A 20903-nucleotide genomic window follows, 5' to 3' on the forward strand; every position below is an offset into this window, starting at 1 on the left:
GTCCTCTAAACAACTAGGTAGTTATAAGTAAGGTGTTTTAAAACATCAAAGCAAGTCCAATTCGTTAGCGTAGAAGCTAGACGCAAGTAGATATAGATACTAGCTGTGCAACTCTAAGCACATAACTAAAAAATAATTGCATCATAAATTGAGCACAAAACCAACAACCAGATGCTACCAAAATGTTTCAAGGATGATGAGTATCCGTAATGATTCTTATGGTTATCAAATTGAAAATTGTAATTGGAAAACTGTACTTTTTCTTTTGAAATATGAATAGATAATGTAAAGATAATGTAAGAATTGATAATTAATATTTACCTTTGGAATATGAATAGAAAATATAAGGATTGTTTAATGATATTTCGCTATGATGTGATGTAGGTTAAGAATCATGAGATCTTCAAAAATCACGACAATTGTCAAATTTTCATTTGTAGAACCATTGCTGGCTTCTTTGTCTAAAAGATCACTCTGCAAGTGCCTAGAGGGCATGGCTGTCAAAATCACTCCACAAGTTTCTGGAGGGCATGCCAACTCTCTGCGCTATGGAGCTGCAAGTTTAGATAAGAATAGTATTAAATGTAAGCTCAACTATTGGAGAGAACACTGGGTTAACATGAGCATGCTATGATAATTTCTTAGATCTATTTGAAGAACCAACACACTAGAGAACACTGGGCTAACATGAGCATGCTATGATAATTGCTTAGATTTGGCTGAAGAACCAATACCAGCAGACGACCAATCTAAAGGATAATGTGTTTTTTGATGTAGTGAAGAGGGGCGGGGGGGCGGAGGAATTAAGAGGAGGTGGGAGGATATTGCATGGAACGAAGAGAGGATAGGAAATAGAAGAGGTGACAAGTGGCAAGAAGAAGCTGTAGGTGGCCTGTCACTGGAAGTGGTGGCTTTGGATATTGGACAATGCATTTTTAGTGTTAAAAACTTTGCATAAAATAGTTTACTTGCCCCAACCTTCATAGTTTGCATAAAATAGCTTGCTAGCTCACAAATTTGTTTTGAAAAGCTTATGATAAAATAACTTGCTCTCAGTGAAATAACATCGGGGCAAGTGAGACTTGCAATAAGAGGGTGAATTCACAAGTTTGGTTAAAAGTTTCTTACACCAAAATTTCCAACAATAAACTTTGGTTAGGACATAAAAACTTATAGTCAACAGATGATTTAATAGCTGGTCAAAGCTGGAGCGAACGCTATAGTCCCTACACTGCCGAAGGCAGGGACTGATAATAGCATGCACTTTGTAAACTACATATTTGTAGCAATAAAATGAGACAGTGAAAACATTGTTCCATAAATAAACAATAAAGTGTTTGTATACACCATTTGTGTTTTATAGATAGAAGAAAAAACAATTATTTTCGTTATTTTGATGAGTTACATTGGAGTTTATAATTGTTAATTTTCCAAATCTGATTAGTTGTTATACAAATATTCACTATGATTTAAAATCGTTTGTATGCACCGTTTGTGTTTTATAAATAGAAGGAAAAAAAATTATTTTTGTTATTTTGATGAATTGGATTGGAGTTTATAATTGTTAATTCTACAAATTTGATCAGTTGTTATATAATTCTTCAGGTTGTATAATAAAAGATGTTAGATTAAGAATAATGAACAATTTGAAAAATTATACCACTCCCAATGAATTAAAGATAGAAAAGCTACAAAAAATAAATTGTAAGGTGAATACACAACAAGGAAGGCCACATATAAAAAAAGAGACAACACTCAATCACCAAAATTGTATTTTTGTATTACACTTCTTCATAAGCCTCACTGACTTGGTGAGAGAAACTTACAATCACTTGTATATATGGGCATGGCTTCTCTAGAGCCTTCATCTCTATGCTTTTCTAGAGCATTTCAACCATTTATGTTAAAAAATTTGGCATGTTGTGTATGCAATTTTTTTTTAGAGTTCATTCTTGTTTCTTCTAACAGGGTCTAGAATTGTTGGTCTCTACAATTTTCTTGAACCTTCTTTAGCTTCAGCTTTGAACATTCTCCCACTTGGAGCTAAATGAAGTTGTATTTAGATGATTCTTACCCAAGTCTATGTGTCAAGTTACTTTGATGCCTACCAAGCTTCTACGTAATTCATGCATACTTGCCTACCTGACACTCAACGACCTGACACTCAACGACCAACCAATTTAACTGTCAATTCGCAAAACTATTTTTTATTCCAGAGTGTTGAACAATAATTTAACTTTCAATTCGCACAAAAATATTTTTTATTCCATCTCTTCACACTGCCTGTCATGCCCCCAATTCATTTTTTGTAAATTGGCTTTCATGCAGCATCGGCCAAACACTTAGCTTTTTCATTCGTTAACATGTTTTCTGAACTACACCTAAAATTCACTTCATTAACCATAATTAAACATTTAATGTGCGGAATGCATTAAATAACATTCAGAAGCAGAAGATACTTAAAACATATGCAAGTAAGATTTTTATTATAAAATATCTTTTTACAATCACTACAAGGAAAACCTTCAACAGATGTTATTCAGGCTTTCACCGTTCAACTTTCCGAATGCCTTCATTTACACTCTGAACGCTGCCTTCAGTTAGGCCTGCACGAATCGCTGTGTAGCCTCAACTGTTACAACGCTTCAACCATGTCAAACTTTGTTCGGCGGACGCTCATTCACTGAGTCACCCTACCGCACCTTTGAATGGTTCCTCAAACGAGTAGCCCTGCCGTGCGCTACCATGACCTCTAACAACCTCCTAAATGGGTTGCCCTACCGTGCCCTACCGCAACCTCCAACGACTGCCTGAACGGCTTCATGATAACCACAGCTCGTTTAGCAGGCGCACACGCCCGTGTCGCCCTGCCCGCGACTTTCTGCAAGTTTACATTTGTCCGCCCATCATGCGAGCACATCCCACTCCAACTCTTGTCCATTGTAGATTTATCAAATGTGGACTTCACGCTTCTTCCCTTTCTTCCTAAAACTCTCTCCTGATGTATATATATGGTTTCACCAATATGTGGGGTGCTTGGCCGACCCACCAGCCAAATACACAATGCGTCGATCCATTCCATTTACAATATGTCGACCCACCTATAATTTTCATGACTACCCATGCGTCACGACTCTTCGCCGCTTGGCTCAAGTCAGCTCATGGGTTAAAGTGCACCTGCTTGCCCGCTATAAGTTCACGGCCTTGTTTCCACACTTAGCCATATTTTCATATGTGCGCTCATGCTCCACCAAGTCGCTCGCCAGCTCATCGCCCTCACCTCACTCCATCAACTTGTTGAGTCGCCCTCAGCTCATCTCCCACACCTGTGTCTCGCCCTTACCAGCTCACCCCGTTCACCATTTAGGCACACCTGGTGGGCACGCTCGTGCTGCCCAACTATCTTAACAACCGCAGTGCATTACATTCTCCCCCACCTAAGGTCATTACTTTCCTAGGTAATCTGGCTATTCTCCATAGCTTCCTGTCATACTCCGTAATCTTTCGTTTCCATCACTAAAGTGAGTCCTTCGTTTCCCAACCATCCTCCTCCAGTGCATCCTTCCATCTGACAAGAAATTCCCATCTTATGTGACTCTCAATTCCTGTTGTTCGAAGATTCAAAATCTTCTCCATCTCAAGGTTTGGCTTATCAACAATCATGGCTGGTCCCCTCGGTGGTTCCACCCTCTCTGGATGTTCAGCATCAAGTCGACACTTCTTCAAGTGACTGATATGGAAAACTGGATGTTTCATATGCATATGGTGTGGAAGTTCCAACTCATAAGCAACTTCCCCCACTCACTTCTTCACTCGGAATGGCCCCTCATACTTCCTCGTCAAAGTTGGTTGAAACTGATCTCCGGTAATCCTAAGGAACACCATGTCTCCCACATTGAAGTGTGCATCCCGTCTATCCTTATCTGCCCATTTCTTCATTCTCCTTGCAGCTTCGCGCAAGTGCACCTGTGCTAACTCCAAGCTCTCATCCCAAGCCTTCATGAACTTCTTTGCATGAGGACACCTCAACAAAGCTCCTATCACTACGGTATGCAGTGTGGCTAGCATTTGTCCATTTACCAACTCAAATGGACTATACCTTGTCGCATAACTCTTTTGTATGTTGTAGCTAAACTGTGCTACATCTAAGAGTTCAGGCCAATTCTTCTAATCAGCCATCACATAATGTCTCAAGTAGTCTTCCAATCTGATGGAGGAGGTTATTTCCATGGTCTAACATCTGAATCAAAGACACACAAAAATACAGGTGGCATAGGAGAGTAATTCATTTCATAAGGAACACCATATGAATTAATTTACAGTCGAATATTTTCCTATCATAACCTAGCCTTTCCTCTATAATCCAAAATATTGAAATCCCATCAAAGGGTGAGCATCAAAAAAATTCAATAAAGGGTAGGAGATTTGATATGAAATAAATTTAGTGGGTTTTTTTTCTTTAAATACATGCATTCAAAGGTAGAAGAAGCGTTTCATCAATTTACTAAAGGTATGGCTATTTGAAATGGAGGATTTTTATTTGTTTGATAGTAATTATCCTAGCGAGAAATGGGGTCACATTTGGTCTATTTCTAAAATATTAATACTATGTTATGACCTACAAATTCTCTATTTGGTAGTAAGCATACTATGATGACATGTAACAATGAGATTTGGGACATGTAAACTATAAGTGTTGTGTAGGAGTAAATGAAGGAAATGTAGTGTAACTTTAAACCCTAACATATAATGCATGAGGAATAGGCCTAGGATACTCCCTATGGTGGTAGCAAGAAAAGTATACTATGATAGCTTTAGTAAAAAATTCAGACTCGTAGAGGATGAAATTGAAAATAAGATACAAGAGAAAACAGACCAAATGTCTATTGAAAAAATTGCTCAAGAGCTAATTCCATAGATTCCAATACAATATTTTCAAGAAAAATAATATTTTAAGTCTCCAAAGACAATGGATTTGTATTTTCATGTTAAGAGTCCATTTCATTGTTTGTGAAAATAAAAGGAACCTAGAACACTAAGTTATCAGCCGACTAGACTAGCAAGGCTATAAATATGAAAATCTAATCAATGGTTTATAGAGGTAAAAGTTTAGAAGTAAGAAGTTGTTGTGGTGGCTACAACCACCCTCCAAAATTTTTCCTTAGCTTCATTTTGGAGTCTCCCTTCCAACTTTCACAGCAGCTTGCCTTGCTTCATCAAGTTCACCTGATTAAATGTTTTGCCTGCACAAAGGCAGCTTGTCGATCACAGTTTGATGCATTCCCCTTACAGGCTGTTCACCTGGACTTGGTCTAGTTGCAGTTTGAGCATCATCCCATATAAAATTTTGCAGCGTGCTAAGCTCCAGGATTACGCAATCCTGCCAGTCAACATTCCCAGTAGGAATTGCATAATTTTCCCCAACAAGGTTGCTCAGCACATAATTTGTGCAAATCTGGGTAGAAGTCAGTTGCTCTACCCAAAAATTATACAAATCTCCTGGACAGTCAGCCCATTTCCCATCCACAAATGTGCATTTCCTTTAAGCAGTCAAGCAGTCTCTTGCATGCGCAACTGAGTTGATCAGTTCCCTACGGGACCAAGCAAAACAGACTTGCATGGATGGGCTGCTTCTCCCAAGGTAGAACGGAAATGAATCCCTTGTTTCAGGGATCTATGTTTAGCAATTGGAGGTTACATGCAAGGATAGTTTCATAAACCTCCCACTAATTGTCGCTTTCCCTAGATTTGTGGCATGTGTGTCACAACCTCGATGTTATTGAAACTCATCAACCAGATGTTGTAGAGCTCATTCCTCACCTCATTCTTGTAGCTCTGACATCCCACATCACATCTAGGAGCAATTGGCACATTTAGCTCAACTGTTTTGGGGTAAGCCTGCTTCCCGTGCCTTATGTTTCATTTCTGTCACTTTTTGTGTTTTCTCTTGTATGGGTATTGTTTTCTTGATTTATTTGAATGCATGTTGTCATTTACATGTACATTAGCTTGTCCTAACACTATTTTAGTTTTTGTCAACATCTCATTGTTGTCATATGCATGAAACTATTTTTCATGGATGGTTGTTGGTTCGTCAACTCGCCTCACACGCATGCATGTTGTTCCATTTTCTGAATCTGTCATTCACTTATGCTTACACTCAGTATGAACATGAACATGCATTCACACTCACATCCACTTGCAGTTTCCCATTGGCGAGTCTGGCCAACCTCGACCCAAACTCTCCCCCACCAAGAGCCTCACCAAGGCAGCATTGCGCAATCTTGAGGGGGAGGCTTTGCCTTCCTCTCAAAAAATGCACATTCTTGCCCTACAGTTGTTCCTCGGGCCTTCTTTATGCAATGATGAGGGACAATGACTGCTAGCCAAGAGAATGGCGCAATGTAGTCACTAAGCCTGCAACCATTTTCAACTGAGATTATGCATTGCGCAATCCCAGTAGTCAGCAGCAAGACTGAACTGTGCATTATGTAGTTGCAGCAGTCAATCATTCTCCCAGCAGCCCAAACTGTTCCTTGTGCAGTCTTGGTAGTCAGTCTCCCGACCTCCCAGCCAAAATTTCACAACCTTCATGATCAGTCACACAAGTATGTTGCCAGTAAGTTCTCAAGTTCATTTTGGTTTTCGACTGACATATTTCTTACCATGAGTGTTTCCATGTCTCCAGGTATTGTAGGTTTTCATCTCGCTCTCAGTAGTGCAATTACAATGGTTTCCAAGAAAGCAGAGTCGAAGACACCGTCCAAAGCACACCTGGAGATGTAATTGATCAGATGTCTCTGAGCTGTCCTTCTCACAAAGATATCAATTTGTTCATATACAAGGACATCAAGATATCATAGAAAGTAGCATCCTAAACAACAGCTGAAGGCAGCATACGAAACATAGTCAATGTAGAGAACACATTGAATGCAGTAGATGCAATGAATGCAAGAGGAAGTTTGTTGACAACATAGAGGCGGAACAAACTTGCAAGATCAAGAAGATCCATTGATAATGAAAGAAACATTGGAGACATAGGCTATGAGGTGATGGTGCAACATGAAGATTGCACGAAGACAGAGAATGGAACAGAGAAGGAGTTGCATGTACTAAAGCATAAACTCAGGAAGAACATGAAGTTGCATAGGCAGATGAATGAGTTGCAGCAAGAACATGAACAACATGGGCGCAACGTTCACTCATAGATGAAACTGTGCCAGTATAAGTTAAATATCATTTTGAGTAGCTGACATGGAGTAGACATGGTGAGCAGTGTTTTTGATCACATGCAAGGGATTCAGTAGCATTGATGTCATTGTGTGTATGCATGCAATCCAACCCATTCAACGCACTCACCAAAGCAAAGACAAGAAGCAAGTCCAACTAGAGCTAAACAGGTACTTCAACAAGTTGATGCAGATGACCACCAACACACACTTGAATATTAGCACGGACACTATGCATCAGTGTGTTGCCGGTTCAGCCGCACCCAAGAAGACCATGTGCATGTTAGTAGATGATTTGGATGAAGGGGTCAAACCAATGCACCCATTGTCACGGAGGGAAGAGTTCTCTTCAGCAAGATGTCACCATGAGGTGCATACACACCATCACAGACGACCAAGCTTGGCATCAACTCACCACCTTCACCATCACAAGCATGTCAAAGAGTTGGTCTCATCACGACGGACCAAGTGTCAGTGATGTCTTGTAAGGCTTGTTCAAGCCATGTTTTCTAACATGAGTACATGTGCATTGTAGTGTTGAGTCATGTCAAGTGTAATTCAAGTGTCAATAGTTGGATGTAACAGTCATAGAGTAGGTGAAGAGTCATGAGGGTAGTTGAGCTATCACAAAGGGGGGTGTGAAGGGTCACCCCACCCTTTGCTATAAATAGTCCCTCATAACTCATTGCATAGGATTTTGGTCAGCCAAGCTTCTGATAAGGCTATCTTGGAAAGAGCTTGGACAATATTGTAATGCGCCTTGGCTTCTCCACTCCATGGAGCTAGTTCATTTCTTTGGAGGAGCAGGCGGTTGTGGCTGTAACGTTCCATTGTTGGGGCTAGCGGGTTTACATGGATGTATTATATGCTTGAAACTTAGACTTCTTTATATAATAAGAGCCAATGCATTTTCACACATGTATTGTATATGTTGTAAGGCTAATCTTTAACACTTGTAATTCATGCTGTTTTAACCTGTGTTCTACATCTGAACTGATTCATTTGTTGTAATGCATAATCTATTAATGGAAATGTGTTGTATATGTTGTTATTGTTGTCGTGTCTGTGTCGACTACTCTATCAGACATGAGACAGACCTTTCACATGAACCTTGCCGTAACAATGGTTGCACTCGTTCGGACTGATTCATGAGTGTTATATGCGTCATCTTACCTTGTATGTTGCCACTACCACATCCGAGTGGACTGCTCCACCGAAAGGTGTGTATGTCCTCAGTGTTGTGTGTTCCTAGCTGAGTTGGGATTGATCCCTTTCAACATGGAACTCACCATCAACCTCATCTCAACCCACCTATGTTAGAACCTCTCATACACCTTCATTGACTCACTACAGTGGTCACACTATTGCTACTGACAGAGTTATCTTACTTACCTCTGTGCGACATTGTGGTCAAGGCATTACCTTACGACCCACTGCTCAGACTACTACACCAAATTATTTGAGGTGTAATTGGGACTTTCGGAGAGATCCCCTTATATGTTGGCGGGTCCAATATCATCAACAGAAGCAAAAAAGAAGGGCCAGAAATATGAAAATTTAATCTATGTCATATCGAAGTCTATGGTTGGAAGTGAGAAACGAAAATACTGAGGGGAAATTGCAATGAGTATCAATCAAGAGGCACTCAAAGAGCGGAAACTCCCATTATCTTGATGAATATAGATTTTAACTCAACCTTTGAAAACTAACCTTTTCTATATTGAGTTAATGTATTATGTTTTTCTATATTGTTTTGATTAGAATTCTCTTACAATATTAAAAACATTTTTTCATCTAGAGTTCTATAGATATATTTATATATAAATATCATTATTTTATAAAAAATTTAAATATAAATATAAATAAAAATATTAACAATTTCAATATTCCATTTAAAATAATTTATTGTAAATTTTATAATATTTCTTCATATTGAAAAATAGTTTAATTTAATTTAGAACATAATTAGTGGACATCATGTGCCACAACTTCACACTTACTTTGTTTACCTCATGATATGCAGAAGCATGTCAGGAACTTAGCTTTATGTTATTCATATATTATTTTGGATCGGAGGATTATTCTTCTGCTTTGTTACAGAATGTGGCCTAAAGGAGACTAATAGGTATTTTCTTGGTTGATGAATAGAATTTTGTAACTTAAAAAAAACAACTAAAAAATAAAATAACTATTCATGTTAAAAAATTATATATTAAAAATTAGTTTGTTTTATATTAAAGACTTCAAAATGTATATATTACCATTATATAGAAATGAAAAAGAAAAAATGTTTTATTTATAATAATTATATATAATTAATAGATATATATTATATTTAATGATTATGATGATGATGATGGTGGTGGTTAACGTTTGTTGAGACCAAACATTAGTCTATCGGATCTAAAGAAACAAATTATTGATTTGGTTTATGATTTTATTCCAATGCTCAAAAAACTTGGAGAGAAGCCTCCCGAGCTTACTATGATTTTGACATTGTAAAAGGCTAGGAAGGTTAGTATTGTAACAAATATTGTGAAGCTAAGATCTAATGTGGTTGTACAAAGGGCACTCTAAGAGGAAGTGGTTTTCATCCTCGATGTTCCTATTCTCACATATATGGCAGATCCTTTCCATCCATGGTGTTTTAGGAACTGCCCAATGACCTGTTTCACTATGGAGCTTATGAGAATTTGTTATAATCTTTGCTATATTAATTTTCTTCTTTGATCTAGTTAAAATAGAGAGATACTTTTGATCTTCTAGGGTGGGGTTGATGACCTTCTTATAATAAATTAATTTTCTTTTAGCCACTAAATCTTTCTCACACCACATTTTTTCTTTGAACTTAGAAGTAACAATATCTTTAATGTTATTAATGTTTTCCAATGCATCATTCTGATTGATCTCCCAATAGTTTAACCAGGCCCTTATGTCTTTATGCCACCCCCGATTGAGCCTTAGGTGGTTATGGCTAGAATTTAAAGCTAGGTTAGGAAGTCTATGCTCGTCTATGTTATTGAGTTTGTGATTGTACAACATAAACCTAATCATAACTAAGCTCTCAATAGGGGAAATATCGGTTTCTATAAGGAGAATAGGATAGGGTGTATTACTTTTAATTTTCAGGTTATAAGCTATAAAACGCTTCTGGATTTGCTCAATCTTTCTCCATGATTCTTTGGAGATGTTGCAACCCCAAGCCACACAGCCATATAATATAACAGGAGTGACTAAAGTTTCAAAGAGGAACTTCTTTTTATCCCATATTACGAGGTTTGCTGTTTTACAATTATTTTCAAGACCAAAATAAGCTTTCCACCCCCCATTAATCCTTTTCTCGATGCTATGGTTCCCGTTGAGCTTGTGATGAATATCAATTCCTATGTACTTGTAAGAATACACTTCCTCCAAATTATTATTTTCATACATAAAATTAGCGTAAGTGTACTTCCTGGATTTGACAATCATAACTTTTGTTTTTTTAGTGTTAACAGTCATACCCATGGTAGAGCAGAAATCCTTAAGAAGCCTGAGTTGCTTATCAAGATCAGATGGGCACCTTGCAAAAAGAACAATATCGTCAGCTAGAGAAGAAGGATGATGACTATCCCAGCTAAGATCATGCCATCACATCCTGCTTCCTCTAAATAGCCTTCGAGCTTATCGATGTAAATGCCAAATAGGGTAGGGGAGAGGGGGCAACCTTGTTTAATTTCGATGTTACACTTAATATCTTTTGACCACCCCTCATTGCTCTTTAGCTTGGCAATTACATTCTCGTATAACCTTATAGCGACAACTCTCAACTTGAGAGGAACCTTTAGCTTTTCTAATCTATTCCAAAGGTTGTATCTAGGAACCGTATCGAAATCCCTTCTAAAAGCCACAAAGTAACAAAATAAATTGGATTTATCATTACAACATTCCTCCGCAATGATCCTAAGCGTAATGAGGTGGTCTATTGTTGAGTGATGCCTTATGAAACCTGCTTGGTCTTTAGCCCACTTACCTTCACTTTCAATCCATATGCTTAACTTCTTTTCCAAAATACTACCATATAACTTGGCTAAGAGAGGGCTGATCATAATTGTCTGATAATTAAAGGGGTTATTTGTATCCCCATTTTTAAAAATAGGGATAATGAGGCTCTCAGTCCAAGGTTTAGGGAACCCTTGCTTGACTGCTTGATTGAAAATCTTGTGGATGTGGGGGATGAGGACAAGACCTCCAATTTTTAAGGTTTCTGCCTGGTAACCTTCAATGTCCTTAGATTTCCAATTAGTGAGGTGATTAACCCCAAACTTAATGTCTTCTAAAGAGAAAACTTCTTTCATTGTGAGCAAGGTTTCCAAATTATCCATGACATTTGGAGATTCATAAAGCCTTTTAAGATAGGAATTCCAATCGTGAAGAGAAATTCTATCATTATATTTAGTCTTCCTAGTCAAAATCTGCCTCCAAAATTTCTTAGGAGCTATGCCAGAGAGGTGTAAGAGATTCTCTTGTCTTTGATGAATGTACTGCCTCTTTTTCCTTTTAGTTAGGGCTTTGTGAATTTTTATCTTGTCCATTTTAATAGATTCATCAACTGCTTCCTTAATTGCTCTCCTCACACTTTTATAATCTTTGTCATACCATGGATTAGTTTTTCTATTTCTTTTATTATTTGAAACTTCAATTGAGAACTTGTTAATAGAATATGAGAGGGTTGTAGTAAAATTATGACAGAGGTCTTCTATGTTGCCTATACTAGATAAAGGAAGCAAATTAGTTTTTAATTCATTTAGAAAGAGATCATTTTTATTCCTATCAAATATTAAGTTCTTTTGGCTATAAGTGTTTTTTTCTGTGGGATCTCTATGCATTACAAAATTGAGAGTTATATGTAAAGGCCTATGATCAGAGTCAGGTTCGTGGTCATTTAAGATGTCAAAATTCATTATTTCATTGTATAATGGGAGATCAGAAATAACGTAGTCTACCACGCTACTACCAAGTCCATGGATGCAGTTCATCTTGTTGGAATTGGGCCACTTCTTTAGACCGTTGCAAATTATGAGATCCTAAGCACTATAGAACTTGAATAGCTCTGACCCAAACAAATTTTCTTCGAGGTATTCAAAGCTCCTTGTGTACCTACTAGCCAGAGTAGGTTCTTCGTCTAACCAAAGAGGATTAGGGTTGGAATGATTGCTTAGAATAATAGCTTGGTTGTCTGAAGTTCGAGCATTAAAGTCACCTATTAAAAGGATATTACCGTCATTCCTTAGGCTAGAAATATCATTCTCTAAACCATTGTAAGGGTTAGTTTTATCTAGATTCTTCTTCCTATAGAAGTTAGAATTGATGGAGGAAAAATAACATATTGCTATGTAGGACATTTTATTATTGATGTCAATGATCTCTATCCAACTATATTAGTTGTGAGGGTCGTTTTTATAAATCCTAGCATGGGGGGAGTTGTTCTTCTTAATGTAACAAGCTATTCCCCTAATGCCTCTATGGGAGGATCGCTTGTTCCAGGCAGACCATACCATAAAGCCATCTATGTTAGGGACCTTCGATTCTTCATTCTCTAAAGTTTCAACAAGCAACATAATATCAACATCATTTGAAATCCAACTTAGTTTGGGGTCTTTGTTCCATGGGAAGCCACGACAGTTCTAAGAAAGTATCCAGAGCATGTTTAATTGCTATTGATTACTATCTTTTTGGTTTTTATCTTGAATAAAGGCTTTTCTATTTCAGATTATTTCCCATTTTCCTTCCTTTCTAGCTTCTTTTACCTTTTGAACCTCCTTTCTTAATTCTGTTTGATCTTCTGGAATGAGATCTTCATTTATCAATATTCCCATTCCTTTTAGACTTGAGGTTCCACTAAGTATGTCGTATCTATGGTCAGTGGAGCTCACCTTTATGCGGACTAGTATTCCTTTATTCTCGGTTAATTTCCCCAACCTTGTTGATTTTGTGAGACACATTGTTTCAATTTGTAATCTATTATGTAATTTTGTCTGGGCTAAGGCTAAAGTATCGTCATCTACTTCCGCTTTTAAACTAAAAATTATAATATTCAAGGCCCTTTTTTTTACGTTCGTGGTCTAATTCTATTAATTTTTTCATTTCATCTTTAATTGCTTTGATATCTAACTGTTAGATAAACTTGACCCTATGGTGGAGTTGAGGTTATGTCAACAGTTATGGTTAACAATTGTGGTTTGGGGCACCTAGTATTGGTGACTCATGGTATTACATGTAGTTGAAGCCCTTGAAATGCTTGTGTATTCTCCATTGTAGGTAGCCATGGTTGAGCGGTGAAAGCTCAGGTTGTTGGCCGGCTTGGCAAGAATATATCTATTGTTGGTTGGTTTTTCCCCAATTGGGGTTTTCCAGATAATCATGTTGTACATGGTTTGAATGTCTATTTCTTTATTGTTATATTTATTACTCTTGAACCCTAACAAGTGGTATCAGAGCTCTAGTTGGCATGGGCCTTGGACATTTGTTCGAAATGTTCCCATCCACGAAGTGGTGGCACTGGTTGAAGCAATAGCTCGTTGCACAAATGAGCGATGTCCATTGGGTGATGGTTCGATGAGGACCAAGAAGAAAATGAAGTCTGAAGACTTTTCCAAGGCCTCGTTCGATGAGGAGCAAGAAGAAAATGCAAGCCTTGGGAATATTTTTTGGAAATTTAAAAAAATCAAGAAAGTCAGGTAATTATTTTTTTCTTTTTTAGAGAAATTTGTTGAAGGGCTTTTATGGTTAAAGAAAAATTTCTATTATGAAATAGTAATAGAAATTTTAAATAAAAATTTAGTTACAAGAGAAGGGTTAAATAGTGGGATAGGAGTCTTACAGGGTGAAATGCATGGTTAAACTTGCAGTAGTTTAAGTTGTGTGTGGGTCAAGATAGCAACAAAATAAAAATAAAATGGAAATTTTCATGTAAATGTGTATACGACTGTAAGACCTGGTAAAGCATGCTTACCCCAATAAATTATTGGTAAAGTCTGAATGTCTGCTTGGGTGATATGGGTATGCATGTGGTGGTATGGTGAAGCATGTTGAACTAGGACAGCTTGTGAGATTATCAAATACCCTAACATTGACTGGGTAGGGCCTGGAGGTGAGCGGTGGCTAGCTCACTTGGTAGATTTGGCTAGATTTGGCCAAGGAAAACCCAAAGTCAAGTTTAAAGGGGGGGATTGTTAGATAAACTTGACCCTATGGTGGAGTTGAGGTTATGTCAACAGTTATAGTTAATAGTTGTGGTTTTGGGCACCTAGTATTGGTGACTCATGGTATTGAGCCCATGGTATTACATGTAGTTGAAGCCCTTGAAAGGCTTGTGTATTCTCCGTTGTAGGTAGCCATGGTTGAGTGGTGAAAGCTCAGGTTGTTGGTCGGCTTGGCAATAATAGATCTATTGTTGGTTGGTTTTTCCCCAATTGGGGTTTTCCAGATAATCATGGTGTACATGGTTTGAATGTCTATTTCTTGATTATTATATTTATTTCTCTTGAACCCTAACACTAACTTATCTACCACATTATTTAGGGTGAGGCGACTATTAAATTTTTCTTCTAGTTCTTTAATCATGTCTTTCATTTTAAAACTCTCTAAAGTATCAACATCTCCTTGCTGGGATGGTTGGTTAGTATCTTGGTTTTGTTTTTCTATAACTTGCAACCTAGTCTCCATTGCCTCCATTTTATTCTCCAATAGTTCTATTTTATTTTCTATTTGTTTTTGGATCGTGTCTTCAAGAGATGCAAATTTATTTTCTAGCATGGCTTCTAACACTTTTTGTAGCTTGGCTTCTCTTTCTTCTCTACGCTTCTCTAAAGACTCTATATACTCATAAAGGCCTTGTAGAGTAACTCTGCTAGGTCTACCCTTGGTAATATTTGGTAACTGTGGTGAAATATTCATACTTGAACCCGGGTTTAAATGCCAAAGAATATATGTGAGCCTCTGTTTTATATGCGAGCCTCAAAACTGATCATCGCAGATGTGAGCCTTATGGTCTTATATCATAGAGGAAGTGTATATATAAAGTACGTGTTTAACTCTTTCACTAAGCCTCAAGACTCTTTCATCGAAGAATATATGTGAAGAATGCGAGGAAGTTTATATATAAAGTACGTGTTTAACTCTTTCACCGAAGAATATATGCAAAGAATGCGAGGAAGTGTATATATAAAGTATGTGTTTAACTCTTTCACCGAGCTACAGAACTCCTTCACAGGAGAAATATGCGAAGAATGCGAGGAATTGGATATATAAAGTACGTGTTTAACTCTTTCACTGAGCCTCAGAACTCTTTCATCGAAGAATATATGCAAAGAATGCAAGGAAGTGTATATATAAAGTATGTGCTTAACTGTTTCACCAAGCCTCAGAGCTCTTTCATTGAAGAATATATCCAAAGAATGTGAGGAGGTGTACATATAAAGTACGTGTTTAACTCTTTCACCGAGCCTCAAAACTCCTTCACTGAAGAAATATGCGAAGAATGCGAGGAAGTGGATATATAAAGTACATGTTTAACTCTTTCACTGAGCCTCAGAACTCTTTCACCGAAGAATATATGCGAAGAATGTGACGAAGTGTATAAATACAGTACATGTTTAACTCTTTCACCAAGCCCCACAACTCTTTCACCAAAGAATATATGCGAAGAATGCGAGGAGGTGTCATATCCTGTGACTATTGTAAATATTTTTATTTACCTCAGTTAAAAAAAAAGACACCAATGAGAGGATGATGATTATTATCTGTTGCATGAATTAATTAATATTTATTTTTATTTCAAAAATGGAATTGTGGAATAATTTCCCAGTAACAGGTATGTTATGTAAGTTCTGAGCAGTTAATGTATTAAAAAAAAAACAATTGCAAACCCTAAACACCTTTCCCCTCCCTAACCGTGGAATGGATTCCATGGAAAAAGGGAAGAAGGGGGAAAAACAAAAACGTTGTGCTGTAGAGGACAGGAAGTGGGAGGAAAAAGGGTTGGCTTACCATGTCTGGTGAGGATCAGATGGTAGGAGCGTAGAAGTGCTGCAACTAGCAAAGACAATTGTCTTTGAGCAAGCTAGGGGGGAGACTGGTCTCGAAAGACAGTCTCATGGTCGGGTGGAGGACTAGTTGCAGAGTACATGGTGGTAATATCTAGGAAACAGAAAGAAGAAGTGCATTTACAGAGGACAACACAGGTATGTGGCTCTGACTTAATCCTAAAGAAAAGAATGTTTATTTTCTGTAAGTGCAGCTTTTCTAAAGTAGTGTATATGGGTACAAAACACGATGTTTGAGAAGTACTTTAATTTAAAAGAATTGTTGTCATTAATTGGGTATGGAAGGATAGGCAATAGAAAGAGGTCAAACGCAGAAACTGCTTCATCTGTCTATATAAAACTTCCCTTAGACTTAAGATTGAAACAAGCTGGTAAATTTGGGTGTTGACTTATTTGGTAAGGGCAGTCAAAAAGAATTTGCTGCGAAGAAATTTATCTCATAATATAGACAGGTTTCGAGAGCCTGAGAATAGGACAAAAAAGAAAGAAATCCCGTGGATAGACAACGAAAATTATAACAGTCGCCCAAGGGAACCCCAAGTAACCACATAAGATAATTACGATGCAAATCATAGTCAAATCCAAAATAGGAGAGAATGAAGCAGTGGCTAAAGACCAGTTTTACCTCAAGTGGCTACAAGTCTTCGGTCTGAGTCTACTTTTATGCAACAATCATACACATATAATAGTAGAAAAAACCTTGTTGCCCAAGCCACGAAGTTGCTCCTACCTTAAGGAGGAGACACCATCTCAAACAAGAAAACAATGACTATTATAACTGACATAATAATGATGGTAACCACTTATGTTAAGAAGAGTTAGGAATGGCATGGCTCGGCAGGAGACCACACTGTACGCAAGCCTAATAGTGGCGAGACCATAGGAAAGCTGGTATTGTGCAAAAGAAGCAATTAGTTTGGGTAGGGTTATAAACTTTCTGCACCTAAATCGCCACATCATACAAGGCTCAGAACTTGGTGGCTATCAGGAATGAAGAGGAAAAGCTATAGGATGTGTGGAAAGAATAGGACTCGGACAACTTGAAAGGAGGATAATAAAAAAAAATACATTCAAACCAATCTCATAGTGAATATTCAACACCATAAGGCTGTGCAAACATTTAGATCTTTAGTAGAGAACAGAACTTGATGAAAAGAGGTACGAAAAACCCAAACTTTAATAAATTAAAAGAGTGAGAAACACCTGCACAGTGGAACCACAGTGCAGAAATCCCCTGTCAGGCCTACACTACGAGATTACTCTGCTAACAAAGAAAAGAAATACATCTTTCACATAAATTACAGTCCAGTGTGCTGAGAGCTAAATTAACCCATGTGTGCGCAAAAACTATATATACAAACATACAGTCCGAACAGAGGAATTAAAGTGGGCCCAAAATCTAGTAAATAATTTACATAAGACATTACAGTACAAAATGGGACTTGGGCGGGGCGAAATACCCTCCAAACCCCCTTGCTCATTGAATTATTAAAGACTTGGAGGAATTATTGCCCTCAAAAACATATGAGAAACTCTGAAGCAACAGGCAAGGCCACAGACGGAGGGATTTCCATACCTGGAATTTCGTTCTGGGCAGAGATGGGGTCTTCCCTTAGTCATGGATGGGCCACCAAGCAAAGGTAGGCGCCCAGCTTGGGCAATCGCAAAACATATAACACAAGTTAAATATTAGAGAAAGTTATGCCTTCTACAGTAGCTACAATTCAAGGTAATATAACTTCAGTTCCTTGTCAAGGAACTTACCTGCTAAAGGAGCCCCGACCAGTATATGAATAGCATTGTCCCAAAGTTGCAGGCTGCTTCCATAGCCAAACTTACCTGCAGATGTGTAACCTAGTGTCAACGAGAGCCATTCTATGAACAATAAAAAAAACCAAGGAGCCCATAATCAACTGATGTAGGGGAACCATAATTTTGTTCGTCATTACCTGAAGGGTTGATGACCGAACCACTAGTATTCGGACAACAACTGTAGGTCGGCTCTTGGGTCTGAGTGCACAGGCGGAGCCCGAACAAATCCCCGGAGAGGGAAAATCGACTAACAAAATGAGCCAACTCCCGAGATTGTCGATAGAATAGGTTGGCAGCCTGTGAAAGAAGATTATCCGGCCACCGTTGGATTGAATGATGTGTTTCCCCACCGTCGATATAGCAGGGATTACCATGCAAGGCAGAGGAAGAGACATTCCTACCAGCCTCGTACAGTACAAAGCCGAGCAAGAGTTAATTCACTTGAAAATGGATAAGGCATGTCACGTGACGGCAGAAGGAAAATCAAAAGATAACTCATTACCAAATGTCGTGTGGATCTCATGCATAAGACTTTTGTAAAGCCAATATAAAAACAATATGCCAACTTTTAAAACAATGAAATGTGGAATGCAAGTGGTGGCGTAAGTAAAACAATTCCCTTAGTTGCCCAATGGGTATGGGAATTATATAAATGTATCAATATATAGATATATAAAAAAGAAAATTCTTGCGTGGAGACATTACAAGAGGTGTATATATAAAGTAGGTGTAGCTCTTTCACTGAGCCTCAAAACTCTTTCACTGAAGAATATATGCGAAGAATGCAAGAAAGTGTATATATAAAGTACCTGTTTAACTCTTTCACCGAGCCTCAGAACTATATATAGAGTATGTGTAGCTCTTTCACGGAGCCTTAGAACTCTTTCACTGAAGTATATATGCGAAGAATGCGAGAAAGTGTATATATAAAGTCCCTGTTTAACTCTTTCATCGAGCCTCAGAACTCTTTCACTAAAGAATATATGCGCAGAATGCAAGGAAATGTATATATAGAGTATGTGTTTAACTCTTTCACCCAGTCTCAAAACTCTCTCACCTAAGTATATATAGAGCACATGTTTAACTCTTTTACCGATCCTCAAAACTCTTTCATAGAAGAATATATGCGAAGAATATAAATATTTTAGTAAATAATTTTATTATTATTAATATCTTTTAAAATGCCATATAAATAATTTTATTTAAAAATAAAGTAATTATACATATTAAAAAAACGTGTTAACAATTAAAATTAAAGGAGGAGTGTCAAACACATATTTTTAGAAAAAAAAATTTGAGATATAAAAATAAATGATAAATATTAGAGTAATAATTGAGTGAATGTATTTTATTTTGTTCCCAAACAAAATATGCACATTTTCGTAAACTTCAATAAATCTGGAAATAAATATTTTAATAATAGTAATATAATTACTATAAAATATATATCTATGTATATATAATCTCAACTCGAACAACGTCTCGCCTCGTTTCTTGTTTCTTGGTTTTCTTGCGACGCCTTCTGCAAAGGGCAAGTCCCGTGGTTAAATTTGCTCATCTATCATCGCGCGATGTCGCGTTGGAGAGGAGTTGTTGCTCAGAGTAGCGGTAAATGGGGAGCTCAGATTCGCGTAGGCAAAGAAGAAATTGAGTTGGGCACATTTGATAGTGAAGAGGAGGCTGCAAGAGCATATGAGAGGGCCATCGTCAAATACAGAAGACCCCATAACCGAGGCCGCATGAGCATTCTCAGCAAAGAGAAAGTCGAGGAGGAAATCAAATTCCAGGCCATCTACACCAAAGAGAAGATAGTGGAAATGATCAAAGATCATTCCTACGACGAGAAGTTATGGAGGTTTAATGGTGGTGGCCATGGTGATGATATAAAGAGGCACACAGAAATTCTGTTCAGTAAGGAGGTGACCCACTCAGATTTAAGCCAGCAATTGATCATTCCGGCAGATTACGCAACTCGTTATTTTCCTCTGGATGAGCAGCAGAATAGAGAAAAGAAGTTGGTATTCCTGGACGAGAAGGGAGAGTCGTGGTACTTCCGTTACACTTGCATTACGAACCAGAACCAGAGATATGTGCTCAGCGATGGATGGAAAGACTATACGCGCCAGAAAAATTTGAAGGTAGGTGATCTTCTTCTCTTTGAGAGATTGCACTCATGGAATTTACTCACCGTTATTCGTGGTGAGGAGGAATGTCATGGCCGATCAGTCCAGCCTCAAGGCGAAACCAGTGATGTCCAATCAGTGCAGCCTCAAGGCGAAACCAGTCATGTCCAATCAGTGCAGCCTCAAGGCGAAACCAGTCATGTCCAATCAATCCAGGACTTGATCCAAATCCTATTTGGTGAAGAAGTTGATCCAAATGCATGAGGGGAAGGAGAAAGCGGGCAAAATGGCCTTGTTCTATGAGTTTGAGGGTTGGTTGCGATTGGCACTTTGGTTTAAGATACCATACCTGCAACCTGTTTCTTTTTGGTTGTCGTTATGGAAAATGTATTCTGTTTTTTCAAGAAAATGTATTCTTTCATATATGTTTACGTAGTTCTTTCTGGAAAAATGTATTTATGGTTGGGATTGTTTAAGGTAATCGTATATAATTTTGAAATAAAGAAAGAAATTGTTCGGGTTGTTTTATATTGATATATAATTTTAGATTAATTGGTTTTTTGGTTTGGTTCAATTAGTTTACATAGATAAATATTTTTCTTTTAGTTAAATTTAGTTTGATTGTAAATTTTCTTGGAATCTGATAAATTAGA

The 20903-nt window shown here is 37.7% G+C and overlaps 1 protein-coding gene across 1 annotated transcript; it reads left to right on the forward strand.

Moving 5' to 3' along the window:
* The first annotated feature begins 19698 nt into the window (after positions 1-19698).
* Positions 19699-20514, forward strand: LOC149141226 (AP2/ERF and B3 domain-containing transcription factor RAV1-like). The gene has a single exon (XM_089451183.1). It carries the CDS (start codon positions 19699-19701, stop codon positions 20512-20514), a length of 816 nt encoding a protein of 271 aa, XP_089307309.1.
* The last annotated feature ends 389 nt before the right edge of the window (positions 20515-20903 follow it).

The sequence above is a fragment of the Pinus tabuliformis genome, chromosome X (assembly GCF_031772625.1).
Source record: "Pinus tabuliformis cultivar Carrire ecotype Pingquan chromosome X, CPIR1, whole genome shotgun sequence".
NCBI lineage: Eukaryota > Viridiplantae > Streptophyta > Pinopsida > Pinales > Pinaceae > Pinus > Pinus tabuliformis.

Bases quoted from the DNA above. Each gene is read 5' to 3' on its own strand.
- LOC149141226 (XM_089451183.1), top strand. From the start codon at position 19,699: ATGTCGCGTTGGAGAGGAGTTGTTGCTCAGAGTAGCGGTAAATGGGGA.